The sequence below is a fragment of the Epinephelus lanceolatus genome, chromosome 8 (assembly GCF_041903045.1).
Source record: "Epinephelus lanceolatus isolate andai-2023 chromosome 8, ASM4190304v1, whole genome shotgun sequence".
Taxonomy (NCBI): Eukaryota; Metazoa; Chordata; class Actinopteri; order Perciformes; family Serranidae; genus Epinephelus; species Epinephelus lanceolatus.
In genome coordinates, this window is record NC_135741.1 from 8,507,120 (window position 1) to 8,533,509 (window position 26,390).

Sequence of the window (26,390 nt, forward strand, 5' to 3'; positions counted from 1 at the left end):
GTCAACATTTTTTTTATACCATTTATTTATCCATTACTTTTTGCTAACTATTTCAACTGTATATCTATCAATTTGAAATATTCCAAACACAATCTATTACCTTGATCTATATTTTAAAGGAGACATATTATACCCCTTTTTCAAGAATAAAAAAGAAGTCTTACACACCAGTAGGACATGTCTGTAAAGTTTCTTGGTCAAACTCCACTCTGATCCTGTATTTTAGCCTTCCTCAAAAACCCTCTATTCAGCCTTCATTCAGAACAGGCTGTTTAGTGCCTGTAGCTTTAAAAAAAACCCGGTGGGTGACGCCCCTCCCTGGTGCTGTAGAGAAAAGGATAGTCAACTCAGTGCCCCCCCCCCCCCCAAATTGTGTGTAAATTGTGTGTCTAAATTTGTGCAAGACGTAGAGAAAACACGTTTCAAACAAATCAAGGCACAAGAAACACAAATATATTCTTATATATATATAAATATTGTATTCAAGTAAGAGTATTGTTGCTTTAAAACAATATAACTCAAATAAAAGTAAAAAGTATTTTGCATTAAAACTACTCTGAAAAGTACAATTTATCCAAAAAGTTACTCAAGTATATGTAACTGAGTAAATGTAACTACTAAGTTACTACCCACCTCTGCCTGTGTCAACCATATTTCCATGACTATAACTATTTCAACATTTATCCATAACTTTTTGCTATCGCAACCATTTATCAATTACTGTTAGGCACCTATTGTAACAATTTATCTATTGCTTTTAGCCAACTAAAACATTAATCAATCATTTTAGCTATTGCAACAGTATATCCATTACTTTTAACGTTAGCTATTTTGAACAAGTATCCATTACCTTTACCAACATTTTAAACATTTATCCATTACTTTTAACTTACTATCTCAACCATACAGCCATTACCTTTAGCTAACGTTAACTACTTAAACTGTGTATCCATTGCTTTTAGTTATATTTTAACCATTTTATCCATTGGATTTACCTACTATCAACTCTGTGTCCATTAATTTTAACATTAGCTGTATTAAACTATATGTTAACCCTAAAACTGAACCTTTTACATGATCCATTAACGTTAATGATTTTTAGCAAAAATGTAATTAACGCACTTTTAGCTAACGTTAACATAATTCTTTAAACTATAAATATATATATTCTTATCGTAATTTCCGTATTTTTTAATTAATTGAGTTACCCCAATATATTTTCACATACCTCTAGCACCTGTAGAAGTAAGCTACCATTTAATTCATAAGGTCAACAACACACATCTCTCTACACGGGTTTTACTTTGAAAGTCCCGCCCGGAAGTCATACTTGTGAAAGTGATTAGCTTCACAAAACTGTACCACAGCAACATTAGCATTTAGCTGGGAACCAGTTCATCTGACAGCTTGAGTGAATCAGCGCTAACTTCACATCAGAAAGGACTCTTACAGCCGAGTCACATCTCTTCAGTGGTGTTTTCACACTGAGCCGTCCCACATTTAGGAGTGGGGTGTTGTGGGGGAGCCACGTGTACAGGAACTGGAGTCTGACAGTTGCCTGACTGGAACCACTGCACTGTTTTACTAGGAAGTCCATCCCCGCAGCTAGCCATCTCTCGTTATCCAAAGTCGTTTGAACTTCTCACACAGCGTCACTTTCAGTCGTTGTGCTTGACAGGTAGGTCGCATTGTCCTCATTATACTATTCACTTACACCAGCTCGCGCTAACCTTTAATGATTTATTAGCTTGCTTGTGTTAGCCGCTTAGCCTGCTAACATAGTCAACTGCGGTATATAATAATTCGTATGACGTGACGAAGCTAAATTTACGAGCTAGCCGTTATTTGCGTTAATGATCCGTTTGTTTACTCCCAGGAATACAATTCCGTGCTGGTAAATAATATTAAAATGAATAATGTGAACATTAACGTTAAGAAACGACAAGGTCTGAGGAAACTAAATTATCGTTATAACCTCATGTAGCGTTCACAATACACTTCATACCACCGTACAACGGAGAACTCTAGGTGTCTTAAATGTGTTTTAACAGTGAGTGTGCATTTCCGTAGTTTATTTTGCTGTTAGTTGCTTATGCTAGTGTATTTCTGTATAGCTTATCACTATAGGTGATTTAATGTTGCAAACAAATCCTCCGTCGTGAGTCCTCCACAAGTATTCCAACATTGAGGGCGACGTGAACGGGATTTTCCAGTGGGCGTGTTGTAATTGTTGAATATCAGATATGACCTGAACGCGGCATTAAAGTTGAGCCAGCAGCAGTGTTGTAAGAAGTAATCTGACCTTGTACTTCATGGGAAGTTACCACAGTGTAGAAATACTCTGTTACTTACAAGCAAACGTCCTGCATACTGAAGTAAAAGCATACTGTATTAGCATCCACTATATTCAGAGTACAAAAAGTAGAAGTACGCATCGTGCAAAATGTCCCATTATACAATACTATATATTCCATTATGGGATTAAAATTATTGATGCATTAATGTTCGTATCACTTAAGTGTTGCAGCTGGTAAAGTTGAAACTTTTTTTTTTTTTTTTTCCAGAACATATATTGCCATGTCACTTAGAAATTTAAGGGATAAATAAAGGCTAATCTGAATCTGTAATAATAATTTTACATCATAATGTAATTGTTGATGTGAATTTTGTATCATTATTTGAATCTGCAAAGTATTAAAGTAATCAAATAAATGTAGTGCAAGAAAAAGCACGATATTTGCCTCCAAATTGTTGTGGAGTAGAAGTTAAGGTAGCGTAAAATGGAAGTACTCAACTGTAAGAGCCACAATGTGTGAATATAAGATAAGTTAATTGAAATATTATACAAAATTAAGCTCCAGACATTGTATAAAACCTATGTATAAAAATGTAAAAGGACTAAAAAGCATGTATGTTGAATTTTGATGATGATGCTCTCTTTAATTTTGTCATGTGCGTCGTGTGCAGGTTAGTTGACCAGACAGCTGCTTTAGGCGTAGGAGCGTATAGTTTCTTTTAGCGTGTGAACCTTTTTACTAAAAACGTTTCCCTTTCTAAAGGCAATCATGGCTGTTTGGAGAAAACTGTGGTGCAGAAACCTCCTGGCCGTGTCCCTGCTCTTCTGCATCCTGCTCCACACCATGGATGTGCACGCACGGCCAGCCAACATGTCAGCTGCTAAAGAGAAGTCTCCAGCCTCCAAGGATGACAACGAGATTCTCCCCCCTGACCACCTGAATGGGGTGAAGATGGAGATGGATGGCCACCTCAACAAGGACTTCCATCAGGAGGTTTTCCTGGGTAAAGAGATCGAGGAGTTTGAGGAGGACTCGGAGCCGAGGAGGAACAGAAAGAAGCTGATTGAGATTTTCACCAAGTAAGACTTGTCATCCTTTAAATCTCAGTCAGGAGTGACAGCATTCCTGAACTGAGTGTAGCTGCTGATCAGGTTTTTCAGAGGTCACCAGTATAAAGGCCAAGTCTACAGATTATCAAAGAGAGGTGTAACCTTTCGCTTCATGCTGTGATGACAATACTTAACACTGTTATGATTCAAGGTGTGCTGCGTCTAGATGCACTTGGGGTGTCACAATAACTTGGTGTTATGAAACACATGAAATGAGACAGTGAACTGAGACTTGGAAACCCCAATATTATTTACTACAAGTCATTTACCTGAACATGGAGATGTGAAAGAAAAACTTTCACCTAAAAGGACCAGTGTGCAAGATTTAGGAGGATTTATCTACTTTTTATTTAACCCATTTTTAACCAGGTTAAGTGACTAGTGGCATCTAGTGGTGAGGACTGCAGATTGCAACCAGCTGAAACTTCTTCGTTAGAATTCCTTCAGTAAACGACACGAGCAACGCACTTCCTTTCATAGTCAGCACATTGAATGCAAGCGACACTTGAAATGCAATACATCGCACGCGGAATAGGGGGTAGCAGAGTCACTGGTACATTCCGGCTAGCTAGTACTGCTGTAGCTAGCTAGTACTGCTATTTTATGAGAGTGCAGGGCACTAGAACTGTCATATAAATGGGGGTGTGCCCGTACGAGTTCGCAAAGTTTTTCCTCCTCGCCTGCCATATTTCACACCTGCTTCTTCTGTGAATAACAAAAAGTGGTTAATTTCAAGTACGTCGCTTGCATTATCACCCCTGCTGGCAATGCTTGGTATTACACGCATGGTATTACACGTGTCGCTGCATTGCGTAGCAAAAAAATGGACAACACATTTTGAGACGCAAGCACGCACCATGGCGACCAATGCGTCTCGATGCGTCCCAGTGTGTCCTAATGCTTTCGCATCTGCGTGCCTTTATGTCAACTATGAAGCGGCCCTAACTCTGTAAGACCGCGATACAGTGAAACCACAATGTTTTCTGAGACGGTTATTGTGCCGTGAAAATCTCATGCCATTGCAACCCAAGAGCCAAACTATCCGCAGTGGGGTCTCCTTTATAAAGCAATGCGCAGGATCCATACTAAAAATGTAGGTACGGACAAAAGCCAAAAATATCTGATGATTTCTACAATCAGGCGTCCACCTCACCATGTGCGTTGCCAGTTTCCTGTCTCCAAAATGTTCGTAAGCATGGGTCAAAGTCTGTCTTTATACATCACAACTTTTGCGTGGGAAGTGGTGTACGCCTCTTTCAGGACTCGTTTTGTGCAGTGTTTATAAATAAGACCCCAGGTGATTTAAACCATTAAAAAACACTGCCTAAAGGAATTTCACGAAAAAAAAAGGGTTTTCCGACTCTCTCATGATGGAGGGGCTCCTAGCTACAGTGGCTGATACAAATCCTGAATGGCCCTATCTAGAGCCAGTGTTTGGTTTGTCCATTCTGGGCTGCTGTAGAAACATGGTGGACTCCATGGACGAGGACCTGCTCCCTATGTAGATATAAACGGTTCATTTGAGTTAACAAAAGCAGGTGATTATAAACTAAAGTCAACATACCTATCATATTATATTCCATGTCTGCCAATATATCCCCCTCAATCATACACACTGGACCTTTTAAGAACAAACACAAGGCAATATATTAGAGCACCTGGATTCAAAGGAGCAAACAAAACAAGCTGTGCAAATATTTGCCTATTGTCCACATTCACCAGGCAAGGTGCCATTGTTATAACAGACGGTGACAAGAGAGGACAAAGGCCATTCTGTATTTTTTAATTAAACCACCATGACTGGACAGCTTTCCCTCACCCCTTCCATCTCCCTTGATTTTACTTTAAATGGGAAAGAAATGTCAATGTTAAAGGTTTTAGTGCTCAGCCAGTATAAACAGAAGCACTAGGCACAAGCCAGACAGGTCACAGGGTCGTTACAGCTGACGGTATATACAGTGTTAATGTCCATTAACTTGAGCTGAATTAGCAACCCATTTATTCTTGTTAATTCTCTCTTCACAGAGTTGATTTCAACAAGGACAGGAGTGTTAGCGCCAAGGAGATGCAGCGCTGGATTATGGAGAAGACGGAGGAGCACTTTCAGGAGGCCATGGTGGAGAACAAGAACAGTTTCCGTGCCGTTGACCCAGACGGTGACGGTGAGAGAAAAAAAAAAAAAAAAATCACATCCCCTTGTAATTCAGAGCATGCTGACTGTTTTCAAATCCTGTCAGGTTTGTGGTCTGTGTGGGCCACGTTTCAACAGCTGTCGTAAGGTAATGAATAATTTCTGTTTAAACCCAGTCTAACCTTCTCAATACACGCTCTCTCCTCAGGTCACGTGACATGGGATGAATACAGAGTCAAATTTCTGGCCAGCAAAGGTTTCAATGAAAAGGAGATGGCTGAGAAAATAAAGAACAATGAAGATCTGAAACTGGATGAGGAAAGTAAGTGTCGAATTATAAGGACTATGGCGTAATATTTTCAAGAGTATCCCAGAACATGTGCTGCAGAGATCACAGTAACAATTTAATTGAGCTGAATTTTCTCATGGTTGCAGCTCAGGAGGTTTTGGAGAGCCTGAAGGACCGCTGGTTTCAGGCCGACAACCCCCCAGCTGACCAGCTGCTGAACGAGCAGGAGTTTCTGTCTTTCCTTCATCCTGAGCACAGCAGAGGCATGCTCAAGTACATGGTCAAGGAGATTGTGCGCGACTTAGGTACACTTTACTGCCACCCTATACCTGAATCATGAGCTTCATCGTCTTAAACCTGTGTAAACCGTTTATTTAACCACCCGTATGAAGCGGGAAGTAACTGCTGACACTGACATGTTTACTTGATGTGGGGAACTTGTTAGCAAACAGCGGCTTAATAACACATCCAGCAGTCATGTCCACAATATTAGCTTTGAGAGTCATGTTCTTATCAGGTGATAAATGCAAGTCCAATACTGACAGGCCTGGTAGCTCGGTAGTGAAGTAAAGTGTCATATTCACCAGCTTGCTCAAAACTAGTCTCACACACTGATGCACTTAATTGCGTTTGACACTAGAGGCATCATCTGTGTATTCACAGATCTGAGGTGATAAAAATTAGTTGAACCGTAAGTTAGTAATGCCACCAGACAAAGCCCAAGCAAGTACAGCAGCACAAACTGTATGCATTGTGTCGCCACGGAAACCCACATGCATTCAGTTGTTGATGCAGAAAATCTGAGGAAAGGCTTTTGCACTCGGAGTCCGTTTTTTTTTTCGCAATACATGACAAAATGAAAAGACACATTTCCTCCTCTGCCTCTTCTCCTCTGGAGTAACCTATCTGTCTGTCACTTCCTCCCTGTCTTGAATTTGAAACAAGACATTAAATGACATAATTTTGGTGTTTGGGAGAGACAGACTGACATTTTTCAACATTCTAACACATTTTTCGATGAAATTATTAATCGACTAATTGAAGAAATAACTGACAGATTAGTCAACAATGAAAATAATCGTTAGTTGCAGCCCTACTCTGCGCCCCGTTCCTCTGTCTTGTTACAGCTGTGTCCGGCTGCCACATTTTCGTCACTGATTATTGGTCAGACGTCTCTAAAGACTCTGACGGATGCGACAAACGCAGAAAATCAGCCCCGTTCAGAAAACTTTAATGATGCACAAGAGTTTCGGTCTCAGTGTGCGAACATGATTGACACAATGTGAAGACGTATTTATTTTTAGATGTGTGAAAATTTTGGACGAAAAAAACGGACTCAGTGCACAAATGTATGCTTCTATTTGCAAGTCTGTTCTTGCTCTCAGTGAGCAACTCAATATGTTTGTAGCCTCTCCTCCTATAAAAGTCTTCAATGAAATCATACATTAAAGCCCCGTTTCCACCGAACACTTTCGGTATGGTACCTTTGGAACCTAAAGTTCCCTTCAGACATGGTACCTAGACCCTAGCGTTTCCACCACAAACAGTACCCTTAAACGTGGGCGGGGTTGTTGTCACTCACTGCTCCGTCCAGCACTCACTGTATTTTCTCATTACCGGTGACACAGATAGAAGTCTGCACCTCGTTTATCGTCCACAGAACGAGGCTGCACGCCGACATTTTCAGAACAAAATAAAACAGGCTGCAGTGAGAGTCTCTCTCTCTCCATGGGATATTTAAACATAGCGGGTTTGTGCATTTAGTACTTCACAGGCAAGCTCAGGGGTTTAGTGTTGAGTGAGGATTAGAATATATGCAGTTCACTTAACCCGGTCGAAATGAATACATATTAACACTTGAAGATCCACTCGTTACTAAAAGTGACTGTCATATAAAAACTAAAGTGACAGTCAAAGTTGTCACAGTGAAATTTACGGTGTGTTGATGGATTCATGTTGTCAGCTCATGCACTGATTAACATAACAAGTTAACGTTCCACCTTTAAAGTTGCCGGCAGTCGGCCCAGTGAATTAAGTTATTTTTTTCTTTGACTCCAGCTGCTGCTAGATGCAGCAAAAATCATTTTATAGTTATAGTTTACTAATGAAACTCTCCACAGTATGAACAGTGGTTACATGAGCCTCAAAACCAGCCACAACTCAGCCCTGAGCAGAGTGACCGTCCTCTACTGACCAATCGGACTGCAGTGTTCACAGCTCCATCTTTTAGTACCAGATCTGTGTGCTAGGTACCCCAACAGAGGGGGGACCAAACATGGGGACGGTAAAGAACGGTTCCATCGGTACCATCCACAACTTTACACAGTGGAAACAGAAAGAAAGCGTACCGAACTGAACTGACTGCTCCGTGGAGAGTAGGCAGAAGTAGGCGGCATGTGATCGGTCAGTTTTGCGTGGGACAAGAGTCAAATGACGCCGAACTCGTTCTATGGGGACACATACAGAGCCTGAAGGAGACAGCCTGGTTTAACAAAGACAGTTAATAACCACCGTCGTGGTAGCTATTATCTCTAATTAAGGATTTAAGCTTTGGTGAGCCAGCTAAGGCAAAGAAAGCCTGGCTTTGATGAAGCTGCTTTGTGGTACACCTCTCTGATCTGAAGCATGTTGCTGATCAGGTAGTGCACAGCTGATGCTGATGAGAGGGAACCAAAACAGACTGTAAAACCAAAACACATACACATAGTTATTTGGTCTTTTGTTAATATAAAAAAATAGATTACTGTACATCCTTTAAAAATATTTAAGATGGTGCTTTATGTTTTTAAATATCTCAGCAGACCTGTTAACGTTACACTCGTACCATGACAGGCTGATGAAGCTTGTTCAGCTGGTATTAAACAGGGAACTTGGTTATGCAAACAACTTCCTGCTCACTGTTGGGTCACACTTTCTGCACCAACAGGCTCTGCACAGTGTTGTAACTCCCTGTTGGCATTTAGCCTCAGAGGACACAGTGGAGAGTGGCAGGAACATTTAAGTTAAATGGTACACAGCGTAAAGGCTGCAGCTAACAATTTTTGTTATCAATTAATCTGCAAAATGCTGTTCATCACAAGTTCCCAGAGCTCAGGGCATCTTTAAATTGCTTTTTTATATGAACAACAGTTCTAAACCCAAAGATTACAAGTTTACTATTTTATAAAACAAAGAAAAGCAGAAAATTGTCACATTTTTGTGGCAGGAACCAGCTAATCATCAGCATTTCTCCTTTAAAAATGACTTAAACCATCATCAGAGTTGTGCAGTTAATTAAACAAAACTCCATCATTAGCACATTTCCATTAAAACAGCAAGAAGCAGCGCTAGATCTGTTTCTATCTGCAAATATCTCATCTATTTATCTAACAAATATAATATTGGGTCTGTATATTTGATGTACCTTACATCAGTGTATTTGAATAAGCATTGCTCTGTGATGACGCCCATTATGGAAATGTGTTTTAACACACACAGGGCACAGATGTGACGTTCACTGTTGCTGTGTTTGTAGATCAGGATGGCGATAAGAAACTGACCCTGTCAGAGTTCATCTCTCTACCTGTGGGCACCGTGGAGAACCAGCAGGCTCAGGACATCGATGACGACTGGGTGCGAGAGAGGAAGAAGGAGTTTGAGGACGTCATTGATGCAAACCATGACGGGATCGTGACCATGGAGGAGCTGGAGGTGAGAGATGGAAAAGCAGAAGTCACGTTTGAGTCGTCTCTTCGTTAATATCATATATTTTTGATAGTTTGTATTTGTTGACTGACGTTTTAGAGTCAAAATATACTTAAGTATTTTAAGCTGGTCAACAAGGACTCCTAAAACACTATAATATTTTAATCACTGTGCAGTTGACCATATCATAAATGCAAATAAATGTTTCTTTTTTTCAAATGTGAGACTAAATTGAAACTTAGGCTGCTTTCACACCTGCCCTGTTTGGTTCAGTTAAATCAAACTCAAGTTCGTTTGCCCCCTAAGTGCGGTTCGTTTGGGCAGGTGTGAGCACAGCAATCACACTCAGGTGTGCACCAAAACAACCAGACTGAGACCTTCTTGAAGAGGTGGTCTCAGTCTGGTTACAAACGAACTCTGGTGTGGTTCGTTTGTGGTGAGAACGTGTTCCGACCTGGATGTGAACCAACTGCAGTCACATGACACATTGTTTGGGTTAAACATGAGCATGTTACAGTGCTGGAGGATTATTAATGTGCACCTCCTCCTGTACTGCCTTAATATGCACATTCAGCACATCCAATGCATCAAAACATTGTTTTCTAGTTGGAGCCGCGCCTCGTTTTCAAACTGTATGGTTTGACTAAAATGAACAATGACAGCAATATAGTCCACGATGAGCAGCGCTAAAATCAACCTGCGTAGTTGTCCCTCCATTGTGACATTAGAAAGTGTCACATTTATCTTGCAAGTGTACTCTTCTTCAACGTTTGCTTTACTTCCTGGATTTTTCCCACATGGAAATTCGGACCAATCAAGAGCAGCTTTCTCACACAAGGCATTTGATCTGGTCCGCTTGTAAATGCTGCTCGTAAAAGTTATATTCTGATTAAATGCTTTGGGGCATGTAAACGCGCATCTTATCAGATCACTTTTAGTTTCCATGTACATAGTTAAGTTGGAATCTCTAATCTGAAGGAGAAAGAAAGAAATAATGTCTGTGTAAACGCAGCTACTGACTTTTCCTCCCTCCTCCTTCTCCTGTCTTCTCGTGTGGCGTACAGGAATACATGGACCCGATGAACGAGCACAACGCCTTGAACGAGGCCAAGCAGATGATCGCCGTCGCAGACGAGAACCAGAATCATAACCTGGAGCTGGACGAGATTCTCAAGTACAGCGAATACTTCACGGGCAGCAAGCTCATGGATTACGCCAGAAATGTTCATGAGGAGTTCTGAAGACCCCCCCCCCCGCTCAGCAAAGCGGGGCGACATCCTACATGTGCTTCAGGGACCAGCCTGAGGAGAGGGGCAACGTAATGATAGGATGTTCTAGTGTGCAATTCTGTGTTTCAAAGCCTAGCCCCAACAGCCTCTTTCACTGCTGACTACGATCGACAAATCCTCCCTTCAGCCCTGGACTGTCTGCCAGCCGTCATTAACATGGTCTGCCTTTCCGTGTGCCATCAGACTTTAAAACGTTGGGCTGCTTGACTCCAAATTTATTTGTGTGATATTGTGAAATGTGTGTATATGAGGAATTTTAACCCTGGCTAGATATTTCCGTTCCTGGTGCAGTGGTGAGGGAGACTGCGCAGCTAGGCGTTATCACTATTCGTTCTGCAGGATCTGTCGTTTTAGCTTGCGTGTCTGTACAGAGTGTAAATATTCATTGTCACGTTCCGATGCCTCTGTCAGAGGGAAGAGCTGAGAAAATAAATATAATGCTGCTACGAAGTAAAATCCCTCATAGAGATATCATTATAAGAAGAGTTTATAGGTGATGCACACCAGATTTCCCCAAATTTAAAGGTGACTATGAATAGCTTCCGTCCTTCTACTTACAAACAGGGTAAAAAATAGAAGTATAACTTTTAAAAAATCCACCTCAGTAACACACAGCAATCTGACTTAGCACAGACTTTCATTAACATTTATTATCAGAGTAATATATGAGAACAATGTGACTTTTCCCAGCAGACATTTTGACTTACTGAAGGAAAAGCAGGCGTCGCTGATGACATTAACACTATTATTAACAGCATTAGTTTCACCTGTGTGTGTGTGTGTGTGTGTGTGTGTGTGTGTGTGTCGGGTCAAAATGTCTCGTGTGTGTAAAGGCCTGTTGTACAATTAAAACTAATCTAATTCATGCTCTTGCTAAGATGCAGATAAAGAGAAATGTATTTATTTGACCAGTATAATTTGGATCAGCTGCCTCCTTGAACATCTCACAGGTTTGTTCTTATTTTCACAGTAGGAGTCAGGTCCTGGTGTCTGTGTTCACTCTTCATCACATTTACCTGTTCACTAAATTCTGAATGCTTTTGGTTAATGCGTCCATTTCCACCTTGTTTTCGAATGCATGGACAAACAAACAGCATTACATTCCTGGTTTTTGTTTCCCAGTAACCTGTGGAGTGTTTGGATCCTGCTACAGGCTTCTCTGTCCTCGGTCCTGTTTCGATTGTAAGATAAGATTTATGATGACAGAATGTGACACAGCTTTATAAAAAAAAAATGTACTGCAAATATACTGGTAAACAATAAATATTTCTTATCAATTAAATAGCACCTGGGTTTCTTTAGTGGTTTAGTTGTTTTGCAGGGTTGTGAGTTAGGATTACTTTCATTACAAGTTTATGTTGGCGACAAGTTGTCCACCACAGTTTTGTCTTTACAAAGGATCCAAAATCTCCCAAAATATTCACTTTACGATGATGTTGCTTGACAAAAGTTCGGTAGCTCACAAGATTTATTATGATCGACCCACTCCAGATCATAAATGTCTGAACAAAATATTACAGCAATTTTAATTTTCACCACAGAGGTGGAGCGGCTATCTGACCATCTCTGTCCTCAGTGCGCTGTGGCTAAAAATGAGGATTCATTGATTAGAAAAAGTAGTTTTTATTGATTTTTTTTTGTCTATGAACTAATCCATCAGTCAACTAATTGTTTCAGCTGTTGTTTTTTGGTGCTAAACAGCGAGACAAGTACAAAGTACAAAAGCAAAGCATCTGCGTACGTAATGTTCTGCTCCACCTCTATCTTACTATATAATGATGAATTTTTTGTGTGTGTGTGTGTCTGTGTGTCTGTGTGTCTGTGTGTGTGTCTGTGTTCCACGTTTTTCTGCTCACTGACTTGGTCAATCCATGTGAAATTTGGCACAGTGGTAGAGGGTCATGGGAGGATGCGAATGAAGCAATATTACATCAATTGGCCAAAGGGGGGCGCTATAGCAACTGATTGAAATTGCGAACTTTGAATGGGCATATCTCATGCCCCGTATGTCGTAGAGACATGAAACTTTGCACAGAGATGCCTCTCCTCATGAGGAACACATTTGTCTCAAGAACCCATAACTTCCACTTATATAGATTTTCCGCCATTTTGAATTTTTTGAAAAACACTTCAAATGGATCTCTTCCTAGGAAGTTTGAGTGATCTGCATGAAACTGGGTGAACATAATCTAGGGACCAATATCTAAAGTTCCCTCTTGGCAAAAGTTGGAAAACTTACTAAAACTGAGCTTCTATAAGGCAATGAATATTGCGGAGGGCGTGGCTCATCACATAAAGGTGTATAACATCTCAAGGGTTTCACCCATCACCACGCAACTTTGTAGGCATATGACCACACATAATCTGAGGGGACCCCTCCATTATTGACCCCATCAAACAAAATGGGGGCGCTAGAGAGCTAATTTCTTATTTAGTCCTAACCGCCATATGGATTTTTACTAAACTTGGTAGATACGTAGAACAGGATGCCTCAAGGTGACTGGAGAAATTTAACTCTAATTGGCAACTGTTCAATCACAGTACAAATGTATGAAGGGAGTTTACCCAGTGTGGTTTTATAAATGAACAAATACAGGGAGCCTACAACAGGTCAAAGATGGCCGACCAGCCCTGGAATAAACCGTACAGTGATAAGTAAGAGCTTTACAGTTTGTAACAAATCTCAGTGCACTATGATGTGCAGTTTCTAACACGCAGATGCCTTCATGTACAACAAATCACCAGAATCCAGAGCCGGTATTTAATAACTTAACTCTCGTCACTTTGCAAATTAAGATTTCTGCAAACAAAAGACACACACAGAAATAAATAGTATAAATTAATAAATTCAAAGCAGTCAAATCAAATTGTTAATCAAAGTCTCTCAATCACAAAATGTCCATTAAATCAACAAACCAAAATAAAAATGTGTCTTTTGATTAAATACACTGAATAAGGACTCCAGGGCCAGTTTTCATAAACATTTTGAGAACTGAGCTCCTAAATTAACCTAATTTTTTTTAGCAAGGACTCTGAGCTGAGTGATTAAGGAAATTATCAGTGCAAGGAAGGGACAGAAACTTTGACCTTCATGAGGAGGTGCGGTCGACCTCGTTACCAGGTGTGACACATTCTTTTAACAGATGTAATTGGTTGTCCTTTTGTGAGCCACTGAGGTGTGGATGTCCAGTGGAAATTAAATTAACTGCGTCACAATGGGCCTCATTTACTAATTTGAGGGTAGAAACACTTCTTACTTTGACCATCAAAAACGAGTGCACACGAAACTCACCCTCAGTTGTTTCTATGCACATGTTAAAGGAGAAGTCCGGTATTTTGCACTTTGAGCCCCATTTCTGATTGTTTATGATGAAATAGAGTGGCTAAGACTAAAATAGTGACGATTGCTCCTTTTCGGAGAATTTGTCTTTCCCCTGCCTGGCTTAACACTGCTGCCTATGGCCATGTGTGACCCTGTCCTAAAACCACCCTAAACGTTCGTTTTCAAAGCCATGAAACTCACCGAGTGGTCAGTGGTGTTCGTTGATGTTCTGACATAAAAATCGTAGCAAACTGTGATCTCCATCCGTGTTTTCACTATTCATCTCGATTGTGGAACTATTTTTTCAGCTGCCTCACACCCGTGTGTAAACTTCCACTTGATCGTTCATTTGACCCTGAGGCGTTATACACTCCAGCCCACTTGATGGCGATAATGGGAAAGGGGGCTGACACGCAGCAAAGGGCCTCAGGTTGGAATCAAGCCTGCAGCCACCGGGCAAGGACACTGCCCCTGAACATGGGACACCCAGTAGCTTGGTGGGTGAGTGGACGCCACCTCTTTGTTGCCACCATTTTCTCCTCTGCTTAAAAAACTCTGAAGCTTCCTAAAAGTCCTCCTCTGTACTCCCAACATTTTTTTTTTTTACCTTAGGAGCTCTTTTAAGGGCTGAGACATTCTTAGAAAACATTTCAACTCTAAGAATTTTCTTTAAGTTATGTCACTAGGAGCAACTCTTAGTATGAGAAAGCTTTGTGAAAACGGCCCCAGATGATCTTTCATCATTTCATTGCAGGAGTTTGTGTGCAAGTTGTGTGTGAGTGAATCAATGAACAGTTTGTAGGCCCTTTCAAATAAACAAAGTGTGTCGGGGGGGGGACGACACTTAACTGTCCAAGCAGGGAATGAACGCGGTAAAAAGGCGGTGTGCAAAAACAGAGTAGGCTGAATGTAGAATATGAGAGGCCATGCACATTAACCTGGAGGCAGGAGAATAGGGGGAGACTGGAGAGTTGACTCACCTTGACTCGTGCAGGTCCAGCAGACAGTCATGGAGATAGTTGAACAAGTTTCATCCAAACCTGCTCCTTAGAGAAGTCAGTGAAGTCCAACAACTGCCACTCTGTTTACTTTGCAGTGTGTATTTGTTTGTTTGTCAGCAGAGATGTCCGAGAAGCGAAACAAACTTTTAGTAACTCTCACTCCTCTTCCTGGTCTCCATGCTTCCCTCCTTCGTCAGTCCCCTCAGCTCACAGGTGTGTCTCATTTACACCTCACTTTCCCCACGTTGCTCTCCTCTCAAGACTGAAAAGCACAGTTCCGTACCTTATATCTTTTCTCCTCTTTCGGCCACACACTTATGAAGCTCAGCATAAGCTCAGTCAGGAAGACTTCCTTTATGCTATATTCATTCACAGTTCTGACTGAATTCAAATTTGAAGACTTGCAGACTTTGTGGGCGCCTTCCAGGGAAGTCTGGGAGTGCTGTTCAAATCCACTATTCAACCAGTCAACAAGAGGCCTCAAGTGGACTGTCTGCAGACTTCCAGAGAGTCCACTTGGGGTGCAGACCTCACTGATTTAATAACCCACAATTCATTGCCATACAGATTCCACATTGTGTTGTGTTAAAAATCGTTACTGTTAATTAGGCCTATTGAAATGCTGCTCGTATCGTGTAGGCCAGAAATAATATTCAACCACATCATGATACAGAAATATGTCGCAGTATAGGCTGTAGAGGGACTGAGCATGCGTTTCATTATTTTTATTGCATTTTTCATTATTTTATTATTATTTCTTTAGTATTTAATTATTATTAATAAAATGCTAAAAGATAATAGGCTACAAACACTGGCCAAAAAACAACAATAGAGGGTCTTCTCATGGAAGCAGTACCCAGTTTATTGAGATATATAGTCCTGTCCTTATTTACAAACATTTCTGTTTTTTTGAATGCGTGTAGCATGTTATATAGAGCTGTATTGATAAATTTTTTTTCCTTACTACGTCTCTACAACCCTTCTGGAATAGATGACATCACGATGGGGTCTAATCACCAAAGACTTTTCAGATTTCTGATACTTAGGTGCACATGTAAATAAATATTCTTTTCTCTCAGAGTCTATCCTGTCTGAAATATATTCATGTTAATGTCACATTTCTGAATATAGCAGCCTTTTGTCATTTGTGTTTTCAAGTACTCTGTGTTTAAACAAAATAAAGCAACATCTGATCCTCTGAATTAGAGCTGTAATCATTAGTTGGAGTGAGATAGTTGAGGAAGTTGGATTTTAGTGGCAAATAAGATACTTTGTCTCAAAATTTAGGAGCTCGGACACAAAGATTTAGCAAATTATAGGTGCTAACTCGGCCATACTGCATGTCACTAACTCGGCTTCTTCTCCGGAGCCTTTGTGCTCCACTGTCTCTCAGATTAACTCATATTGCAGCGGTGCCTGGACAGCGTGACGTGTGTGGTTGTGCTGCTGCCGTGGTCCTGCCAGATGCCTCCTGCTGCTGCTGCCATCATTAGTCATTAGTCATACTTCTACTGTTATTATACACATATGACTATTGTCACACATGTATACTGCCAGATATTAATACATACTTTCAACATATTGTACCACAATAGCCAGAACTATAACTATAATATTATTACTTTCATTAATGTTGCTGTAAGCTACTGTCATTACCGTCTGTCCTGCATATCTCTCTCTCTCTCTCTCTCTCTCTCTCTCTCTCTCTCTCTCTCTCTCTCTCTCTCTCTCTCTCTCTCTCTCTCTCTCTCTCTCTCTCTCTCTACTGTTAATTTATCATGTTGATCTGTTCTGTACGACATCTATTGCACGTCTGTCCGTCCTGGAAGAGGGATCCCTCCTCAGTTGCTCTTCCTGAGGTTTCTACTGTTTTTTTCCCCCATTAAAGGGTTTTTTTGGGGAGTTTTTCCTTATCCGCTGTGAGGGTCCAAAGGACAGAGGGATGTCGTATGCTGTAAAGCCCTGTGAGGCAAATTGTGATTTGTGATATTGGGCTTTATAAATAAAATTGCATTGAAATTGAAAAGTTGACCCATACTGGACACCCGCACCACCTGAAGACAGATGTCTTCTTCATGAATAGACATAAAGGTCAGGTTGGCTCTTTAATCATGGGAAATCTAACAAACAAGGTTATCCATCATTTCAGTTCATTTGGTCCAAAATAAATATGCAAATTTGGGGATTTTTTTTGTTCTTAAATCTTAAAAAAAAAAAAAAAAAGATTGCAGAACAAGTGTCGCACACTCTGGCTTCATTTGCATTTCTTTCATTTTGATGACATGTCAGTCTTTGGGTCTTCTTCAAGATCAACAATCATGATGGCCCAAAGGCCGGCACAAGGTCTGCTGCACAAGTATAAATCCCGCTTTACTGCCGCTTTTATGTTACATCCCCCTGCAGATGTGCCCAGCTTGTCAGTCTTGAGAGGTTTTGCCCCTAAACTAGCTCCTGTAAATTATGTCGCCTCGCCTAGACTTGATATAGGACAACATCAACATACATATTACCTAGCAATCATCAAAACATATCTGTATATGACAAAAACTACAAAAGAAAATAGGAAATTGTTTGTTTAACTAAATTTTTTTATAGTTAAATTTTTTTTTTATAGTTCATGTAGAATAAGCATATTGGTTGTGTTATAGATTGAAACTATACAAAAGCAAAAAACCATGATGGAGATGAATTTTCCTTTTTGAGGGCATACATAGAAAAATCACACCATTTTTGATGTAACGTGAGTTCTTCTTTAAACACTGGCGTATTTCCAGGTGGCAATCAGGGCCTGCACTGCCTACAGTAACCTCCCTGCTCGGGGCATAATAAATAAATAAGCAAAATAAATAATGAAGCAAATCTAAGCAAAAATCCCTGATGTGATTTTTTTTTTTATATAGTGTGCAGGCTCACTGTTGCCAGTACAATCATTCAAAAACAGTATATGAATGCACCTCCATATCAAAACTTCAGCCTCCCACGACAGAGTACATGTACTCATTAGGTTTGGTTACTGCATAAATAAGCATTTTAATGAGAAACATTTGTTGTCTCTAAGAACTACTCTTAAAAGCTTCAGTAACAAATACAATGTGACATGATATTTGTTAACTAACACAATATCTTGATGAATTAATTTGGAATAAATGACTGTGTTTGTGGGACTTTACTGAGACAGAGCATCTCTTGTTCTTTTGCTAGATATATTTATTTTAAGTGGTTGTATCTTGTGCTATTAATATATTTCTTTATTTTTATCCCATCTGTTAAAAAAATCCCCCTGTAACTGACAAAACCCCACAAAGCTTTAGTTTCACATTCTCTGGGTTTGGGGGTGTGGTTTCCTGCATTTAGCCATTTTATAAACAGGAGCTGCAGCAGACAGTCTGAACTCTTCAACCAAAGACGACCAGCAACCCTTAAAGCTCAAACATGGCCAGCACCTCAGGTGAGTCATTTTAAAATACAATTATTTTACAGTGATATAACAGTGATCTGACTAATCTGATTTTATGCAATTAGTTCCCACAAAGACATTTATATTATTTTGTATTTCTAAACTAACCTTTTGTTCCAAGATCTTAAACTGACTATAAATTCTGGAGCTCTTTTATACATTGTGAAGATTCATTCAGTCAAAAATCCTGATTTCCTGGTCACCAGGAAATAGATTAGTTTTTGAGATGGATGCTGTTTTTGTTTTAAAGAATCTGACTACTCCTTTTTGGAGGAAAATCTGGGAGATGTGCTTTTACATAAAAGGAATACTTCACTCCCCAGATGACCGTTTGTAAATGGTTTACTCATGTCATGCCCATGTTACACTGAATTTGTGAGAAAACTATTATCTTGCATGCCTCAGGTGAACAAATAATCCACAAATGGAGAAATTCATTGATGGATTTAAGTCATAGGGGTCTGTGTTTAATAACAGCAAAACTATATTAGGACATATGTTTAAAAACTCTCAGTACTCTCAAATTCTCAGTTCACTTTAAGTTCAGTTCCTCGTTGGACTGTCTGTGTGGGAAGTACTGAGCACACAGCTGGCCCACTCCTCAAGAGCAAGACACACACACTTGATATTTGTGAGTTGTTAGTTGTGGTTTTGTGTCTCTTTGAGGTAATTTAGTGTCTTTTATTGCTCATTTTTGTGTCTTTGTGATCATTTCTATAGTTATTTTTTTGTCTCTTTGCATCTCTTTGTGGTAATTTTAAATCTTTTCCTGCTAAGTACATGTTAACTCAAATAGCTTGCAGGTGAGGTCCAGTGGGGCCACCCTAACACTTTGGTCCCTGGGTCTGTACTCTATGGAAGCAAATCATGACTAATATTTAAATTAAAATGTATTTGCAGAAATGCTTTTTCATTTTAAGAATGTGGCTACATTATTTGACTCATAAATAAAATTAATCATCAATCATCCTATTTGCATTTTAATTTTCTTCTTCAAGACTGCTCATTCTTTTACTTAATTAAAATGAAAAAGAAAAAGACATTTGAGATTTAATTTTCAAAATATGCCCCAGCAAATAGATAGCAAAATTCAATTTGAAATGTAAAATTTGAAAATTAAAATGCATTTGCAGAAATACTTTTTCATTTTAAGAATGTGGCTGCATTATTTGACTCATAAATAAAATTAATCATCAATCATCCTATTTGCATTTTAATTTTCTTCTTCAAGACTGCACATTTTATGCCATAATCAAAAAGAAAACAAAGAGGACATTGCAATTTCATTTCATTTCGGAGCTGAAGAAGAGCGGCTACTGACGTCACTCTCCTGCGCCGCTCAGATTGCCAAATCATTTTTGAAAAAAAAATTTGAAATAGCATTTGATTGTGGCATAAAATGTGCAGATTTTATTTGCAAAGCATGGGAGAGAAGGCAGAATATTCTGTTTAAAGTCTGAGCTGTAAAAGGGGCTGTAATTATGTATGAAATGAAAAAAAAGGTACACTGCAACTGTACTTTCTTTTTGGTGTCTTATAAACCCATGAGGGTTGGGCACTTTGTGCATGACACATAAATAAAAATAATCAATCAATCAATCAATCATTAATTTTATTTATGAGTCAAATAATGCAGCCACAGTCTTAACATGAAAAAGCATTTCTGCAAATACATTATAATTTAAATATTAGTCATGATTTGCTTCCATAGTGCTCAGTAGGTCTGTTCAGTAATCCCTCCATGCTGGGGTGCCGAAAAGGGGGGAAAAAGGAGAAGGATTCTAGGGGCCCATGATTAAGAGGGGCCCAGAGAGGCCCCTAATAAAATTATAATACTGACAAAAAATAATATGACACTAAGTTATTAACTTATAATCACAAATATATTTTATTTACAATGTAAATAAGGGGCCATAAGGGGCAATATGCCTCAAAATCAGGTAGCCAAAAACGGAAAGAAAGGAAGCTAAGAGAGGAGAAAGAAGCAAAGGGTCGACAGTATGTTACCCAGTATTTCAAAAAGCAAGGTGGGTTTGTTAGTGGTTCATGTGGTGGAAAGTTATGGAATATTAACTTTGTCCATGGTCTATAAGCTAGCTCACTTTTCTCCCCATGTTAGCTCATATTTCTGAAGAAAACTCTGGATTTTTACATTTCACTGTTGTTTTAGTTAAATAATCAATACAGTCAAACATTTAGCAAGCTGCTCATATTCAATCAGTTGACCTCCCCTCTGTCAAAATGATGCCTCATTACGAACAGATACGTCAAGTGCAGCAGCAACAGCAGCAGCAGCAACAGCAACAGCAGCAGCAGCTGTCTGTCAGCCCCCAGCTCCACCTGCCCCTGAACCAATACCCCCACATCAGGAAGGAGGTGAGCAGCTGTGTGTTGAATTAATAATAATGATAAACTTTATTACAGACTCAAATGTTAGATAAGAACAAAAAACAATACACAAAAGATTATATTTATATATATATATATATATATATATATATATATATATATATATATATATATATATATATATATATATAACTTTTTTGTTTTGTAAAAAGAAAATTTGTGGTGTGTGCAGCAGACTGGGTGACTGCTCTCAGTCCAATCAGAAAAACGTATTACATATTCTGGAAATCAGAAGATTAAATAGATTAACGATCATATAGCCTCATATATGTATTTTTTCACCCCAAATCCAATGCCACCACCTGTGACTCTACAGTTTTGGAGATAAATTATACCTACAAGAGGGAGACAGTGAGCAGTGGGGGATTGTTAGTGAAAATCGCATTTTCTTTTGTTATTTTTGGTCAAATCACTGAAAGTACCTTTAAGCAAAACAAAATGGTGGGAGGCCACCTGAAACAGTGACTATGATGCTATTACAATAGGCTACATTATAGGAAATACTATATAATTTATGTATGTCACGTACAGCCAAGTAAATCACATTTACTCTGGTAGGCTGGTCAGCTCACATCGCATGGAAGGGCAGAGAGGTGTGCTCTCTCCGCCTTAGGCTTTCCACATAGGCGCATGGAAGAGGCTTTCTGCATAGGCCCGAGGAAAGGCAGAGAGGCAAATATAATACTGCAAATGGAAATAAAGTTTTCTTTGACTAAGTGTTCCTGACTGAACTACTAGTTATGGTTCATGTCTAGACTTAAAATACCAAGTTTTGGGGCAAAGTCCCTGCTAGAAATGCCAAACTAAAAAACAACCGCTTTTTGTGGCACTATCCCCGCCGACAGGTGGCTAAAAACACCCACGTATGACGCCTAAAAGGCTGATGGAAACAGCATTAATTTGCTAAATCACAATCGGTTTTGTAGTTTGTGTCTAGACTGTGGTCTTAAGCTCGGCAGGCATCTTGCCTAGGTGTTACACTATCCATCATCCCCTTCACCTGATGTCAAACTGATGAAAAAGTCAGTTTTTATACTACGTCACTTTGACAACATTGATATGATACACAGGAAAAGTGCAAATTTAACTTATTCATAGTTTGCAAAACATACAGCAACATTTTCCTTTAGTGACTAGGTTTGTGATGTGATGATACGATGTATAGGATTCTTATTCAGTGTCATTCATTATTCTCCACAGGAAGCCTCTTCAGAAATGATGAGGAGCTCAGGATAGTGATGGTCGGGAAGACTGGAGTTGGGAAGAGTGCCTCCGGAAACATGATTCTGGGACGAGAGTGCTTTGAATCAAAGTTCAGTTCAAAGTCTATGACTGTCGACTGCTCTAAGGGCAGAGGTCAGGTGGACGGGCAACGGGTTGCAGTCATTGACACCCCGGGCCTGTTTGACACCAGGTTTGGCTCAATTAAAACAACTAAAGATTTATGCCAGTGCATCTCTTACATTGCTCCTGGACCCCACGTGTTCCTGGTGGTCATCAGGCTGGGCAGATTCACTGAGGAAGAAAAGCAGACGGTGCAAAAGATTGAAGAAATCTTTGGCCAGGCGGCGAACCAGTACAGCATGGTTCTCTTCACTGGTGGTGACCTCATTGAAGGCACTACTATGGAGGAATTCTTGGGTGAAAGCTCAGAGCTTCAAGAACTCGTGGCCAGGTGTAACGGCCAGTACCACGTCTTCAACAACAAGCTGAAGGATCGCTCTCAGGTCACTGAGCTGCTCCAGAAGATCAGAAACATAGTCCAGAAGAACGGAGGAAGCCACTACACCAGCGAGATGTTCCAGGAGGCTGAGAGGGCAATCGAAGAGGAGAAACAACGCATCCTGAAAGAGAAAGAAGAACAAATGCAGAAAGAAAGAGAAGAGCTGGAGAGGAAGATTCAGGAAAAATATGAAAACCAGATGAAGAAAATATACGCTCAGTTCCAGGCTGACAGAGACACGGAGAGGAGGGAGAGAGATGAGGAGAGGATGAGGGAGAAGAGGAGAAAGAGGTTCATGGAAGAGAGTGAAGCAGAGAGAAAAGAAAAGGAAAGGGAGATGAAAATCCTGCTGAGTAAAATAACTGAACAGCATGAAAGAGAGCTGAGAGAGGAAAGAAATAAGCTGCAGAACAAGTATGAAAGTGAGGCCCGAGAAGAAGCTGAGGGTATTAATCTGTTATATCCCCTGGTGGTAGCTGGTAAATGTATAGTTAGAGCGGTTGACAAACTCGGAAAGGCAATTGGGAGCTGGTTCGTGTGAGCGGTCCCAGATTCATGTGTTGACCACAGAGGGACCCTCCAGAAGCTCCGACACACAAGAACATATGAGAAAAATAAAACTTCATACACAGTTTGAAATATGAACCTTATTTTATTTGTTGAAGTTCTGTGTGTTTTAACAGTTTGTAATTCCTCACATTATATTGTTTTCATGTTGGTCTCAGTTTGACAACAAAGTATTCATTTCATGGGTTATGCTGATGATTTATGCCACACAAGAGCAAATGTCTTCATGTGCCAAACTGAAAATAAATAAAGATGTGATGTTAAGACTGAACCGTTGTTGAAGTAATGATTAACTGTCCACTCAAGAGTTCAAAGATCACAGGTCAATACAGTCTTACACTGAACTACTTGTAGATACCTTGTTAACAGTGTTATTAATATCAAAGGGCTATAGAAGGAAATAATAACCAAAATTATAAAATGTATAGGCTATTTTAAAAGTGCTGCTTCGGTCTCAACTCAATGGAATAATTGTAAGAACAACAAAATATTTGTTCCAAGCAGAGACGAGCAGGGTGAAGTCAGGTCATTTGAGACATCAGGTAAAACAGGACAAATGAGGTTTACCATCTTGAAATATCAGCAGTCAAGTAACAATATTATTAGAGATTCAAAGAGTCACTGGTCCAAGAACTTGCAAGGTGAAACATGTCACATGTTGATTTTCTGTTTTTGGTGGGCTAATATGAGCACTGTATGGAGATATATTTGTGTCTTTATTACACGCAAGAAAATAAATGATATGAGAAGGGAAAAAAATGTTTGAGAGAAAAAAAAAATATTTGAGAGAAAAAGTTTTCACACTGATAGCAAAAAATAATAATATTTGAGACTAAAAAAAGTTTTGAGAGAAAGTATTTTGTCATAGAATATAAAAAATAATAATTTGAGATTTAAAAAATGATTTCCAAGAAAAAAAACTCTCTCAAAAACCTTTTTTTTACTCTCAAATATTATTTTTTTGCTATCAGTGTGAAAACATTTTCTCTCTCTCAGAAAAAAATTGTTTCTCTCAAAACATTTTTCTTCTCTCTCTCAAAACCTAAGTCTTTGCTCTCGTGTCAGGATTTTGCTCTCACTGTGAAAATAATGTCACGGGCGGGGCCACGTTCCTATTGGCCAGTCTCAATTGACAGCTAGGTGAGGATTGTCTTGGGAGTCGAATTCAACTGAATCATTCATCCACCATGGTGGATTCATTGGCATAGATGTGCTGCGTTATTTGAGAGCAGAGACTCCAATGTTTGGGTAAGATGGTGACACACACAATTGATGGGTAGCTAGCTGAGCAAGTTGGTTATCAAAATCATTCCTATAATGAATCCCTTTTCTCACCTAATGTTATTTTACCGAGATTTGCCTAATTGCGCAGTGGTGGCACCTGCGTTATTTGGTCTTCCCCTCACGGGCAGCTTCGGAGGGGACTTTGAAAAGCGTGGTGTCTGCTCTTCCTCACTGCGAGACGGTGACTGGGTTTGAGCTGTGCGCTGTGTGTTAAGCTCCCTTCGCTCCGGTAAGCTCGCTCTGTTTTTTTATTTCTACTTCTGCTAGTTCTGTTAACTTTATGTTAACAGGTTGTCCTGCTCTCTGTCCTGCTGTAGCTGAGGCCACAGCTTGTGGCTTCTTCTCCTCCTCTGCGCACTGTGTGGGGCTGCACGGTGACGTGGGCCGTCAGCTGGGCGTCCTGAAGGACGGCTATCCACGGCCTCCAGCCCCGGTGCGGCCGCTCCGTTTTCCACTGCTGTTCTGCCAGTTTCCCACAGACGGATTAAAGCACACTGTAACGCGGCTGTGCATTCATGCGGCTTTGGACCTCTGTGTTATATTTGGAAGTCCGTCTCCTGTCCCCATATTTACCAGTGTACGAATCTGTGTGACCTTCTGTTGTTAAGAGTAGTTTACAGGTTTGAGTGTATTCCCTGGGGTGCAATTCCACAGGTGGTGTTGTCGATTTATTTCCCTCTCCTCTCCATTTGGCCACACGTGCATAACGTTATATATGCATATCCGCTCCCAAATAACGCAGCACATCTATGCCAGTGAATCCACCACGGTGGATGAATGATTCAGTTGAATTCGACTCCCAAGACGATCCTCACCTAGCTGTCAATTGAGACTGGCCAATAGGAACGTGGCCCCGCCCATGACATTATTTTCACAGTGAGAGCAAAATCCTGACAGGAGAGCAAAGACTTAGGTTTTGAGAGAGAGAAGAAAAATGTTTTGAGAGAAACTTTTTTTTTTTGAGAGAGAGAGAGAGAGAGAAAATGTTTTCACACTGATAGCAAAAAAATAATATTTGAGAGTAAAAAAAAAAAAGGTTTTTGAGAGTTTTTTTTCTTGGAAATCATTTTTTAAATCTCAAATTATTATTTTTTATATTCTATGACAAAATACTTTCTCTCAAAACTTTTTTTAGTCTCAAATATTATTATTTTTTGCTATCAGTGTGAAAACTTTTTCTCTCAAATATTTTTTTTTCTCTCAAACATTTTTTTCCCTTCTCATATCATTTATTTTCTCACATGTAATAAAGACACAAATATATCTCCATACAACACTGCAGCTAAATCATAAGCCCTTTTTAAAACAGGAATTGTGCAAATTTGCAGGAAAGCCCAATCAGTCTTTTTTCAGCATTGGCAGTATTAAAACAAAATTGAGGAGTGCGGCAAAATGCCGCCTGCCTACTTTTGTTTAAATACAGAATGCGCCTTTTTCGGGGCAATGGGGGGCGTGAGCAAGTAACAAAACGTGTAGCTCAGCGTGTGACGTAATCAGTGACGTGGGAGGGAAGCCATGGCTGGTCAGTCCTTCGGTGATTCTCTCATGTCCTTCGCCCGTCCTTCACCGTCCCCGTCATCTGACGGTTAATGGCCTCTTTGTTTGCGAGGACAAGAAAGATGCGCAATTCCTTGTCTCCCCAGTTGCTCATCTTTACAGTGTCTGTCAGGTTTGTGTTTCCCTCTTGCTACTAGCTGCTCGCTAATTCCTGCTATCAGCTGTTTCCTGTTTATCCACCGCCAGTGGGTCGCACCAACAGCCGTCATCAACAGCTCCTCCCACAAGTCATCAACAGCCCCTCCCGTGGCGGGAAGGCGCCTCAGTCTGT

General features: G+C 40.0%; 2 protein-coding genes across 3 annotated transcripts; both read left to right on the plus strand.

The window, feature by feature from the left end:
• Positions 1-1,363: 1,363 nt before the first annotated feature.
• sdf4 (stromal cell derived factor 4) lies at positions 1,364-12,081 on the plus strand. The gene is made up of 7 exons (XM_033630223.2): positions 1,364-1,678; positions 3,060-3,376; positions 5,432-5,568; positions 5,746-5,859; positions 5,973-6,131; positions 9,341-9,516; positions 10,575-12,081. The coding sequence occupies exons 2-7, from the start codon at positions 3,066-3,068 to the stop codon at positions 10,749-10,751; spliced, it is 1,074 nt and encodes a 357-aa protein (XP_033486114.1). The 5' UTR covers positions 1,364-1,678; positions 3,060-3,065; the 3' UTR covers positions 10,752-12,081.
• Positions 12,082-18,498: 6,417 nt separating this feature from the next.
• On the plus strand, positions 18,499-23,542 carry LOC117257979 (GTPase IMAP family member 9-like). Of its 2 annotated transcripts, XM_078169797.1 has the most exons (3): positions 18,499-18,570; positions 20,842-20,955; positions 22,189-23,542. In XM_078169797.1, the coding sequence occupies exons 1-3, from the start codon at positions 18,555-18,557 to the stop codon at positions 23,250-23,252; spliced, it is 1,194 nt and encodes a 397-aa protein (XP_078025923.1). In that variant the 5' UTR covers positions 18,499-18,554; the 3' UTR covers positions 23,253-23,542. The 2 variants fall into 2 exon arrangements, with proteins under 2 accessions (XP_078025923.1, XP_033484305.1); XM_033628414.2 differs by lacking the exon at positions 20,842-20,955 and having other exon boundaries at positions 18,502-18,570.
• The last annotated feature ends 2,848 nt before the right edge of the window (positions 23,543-26,390 follow it).

Coding starts and splice junctions, on each gene's coding strand:
- sdf4 (XM_033630223.2), top strand. CDS start 3,066: ATGGCTGTTTGGAGAAAACTGTGGTGCAGAAACCTCCTGGCCGTGTCC. Junction 3,377..5,431: donor CTGATTGAGATTTTCACCAA/GTAAGACTTGTC, acceptor CTCTCTTCACAG/AGTTGATTTCAACAAGGACA. Junction 5,569..5,745: donor CGTTGACCCAGACGGTGACG/GTGAGAGAAAAA, acceptor CTCTCTCCTCAG/GTCACGTGACATGGGATGAA.
- LOC117257979 (XM_078169797.1), top strand. Junction 20,956..22,188: donor ACCCCCACATCAGGAAGGAG/GTGAGCAGCTGT, acceptor TATTCTCCACAG/GAAGCCTCTTCAGAAATGAT.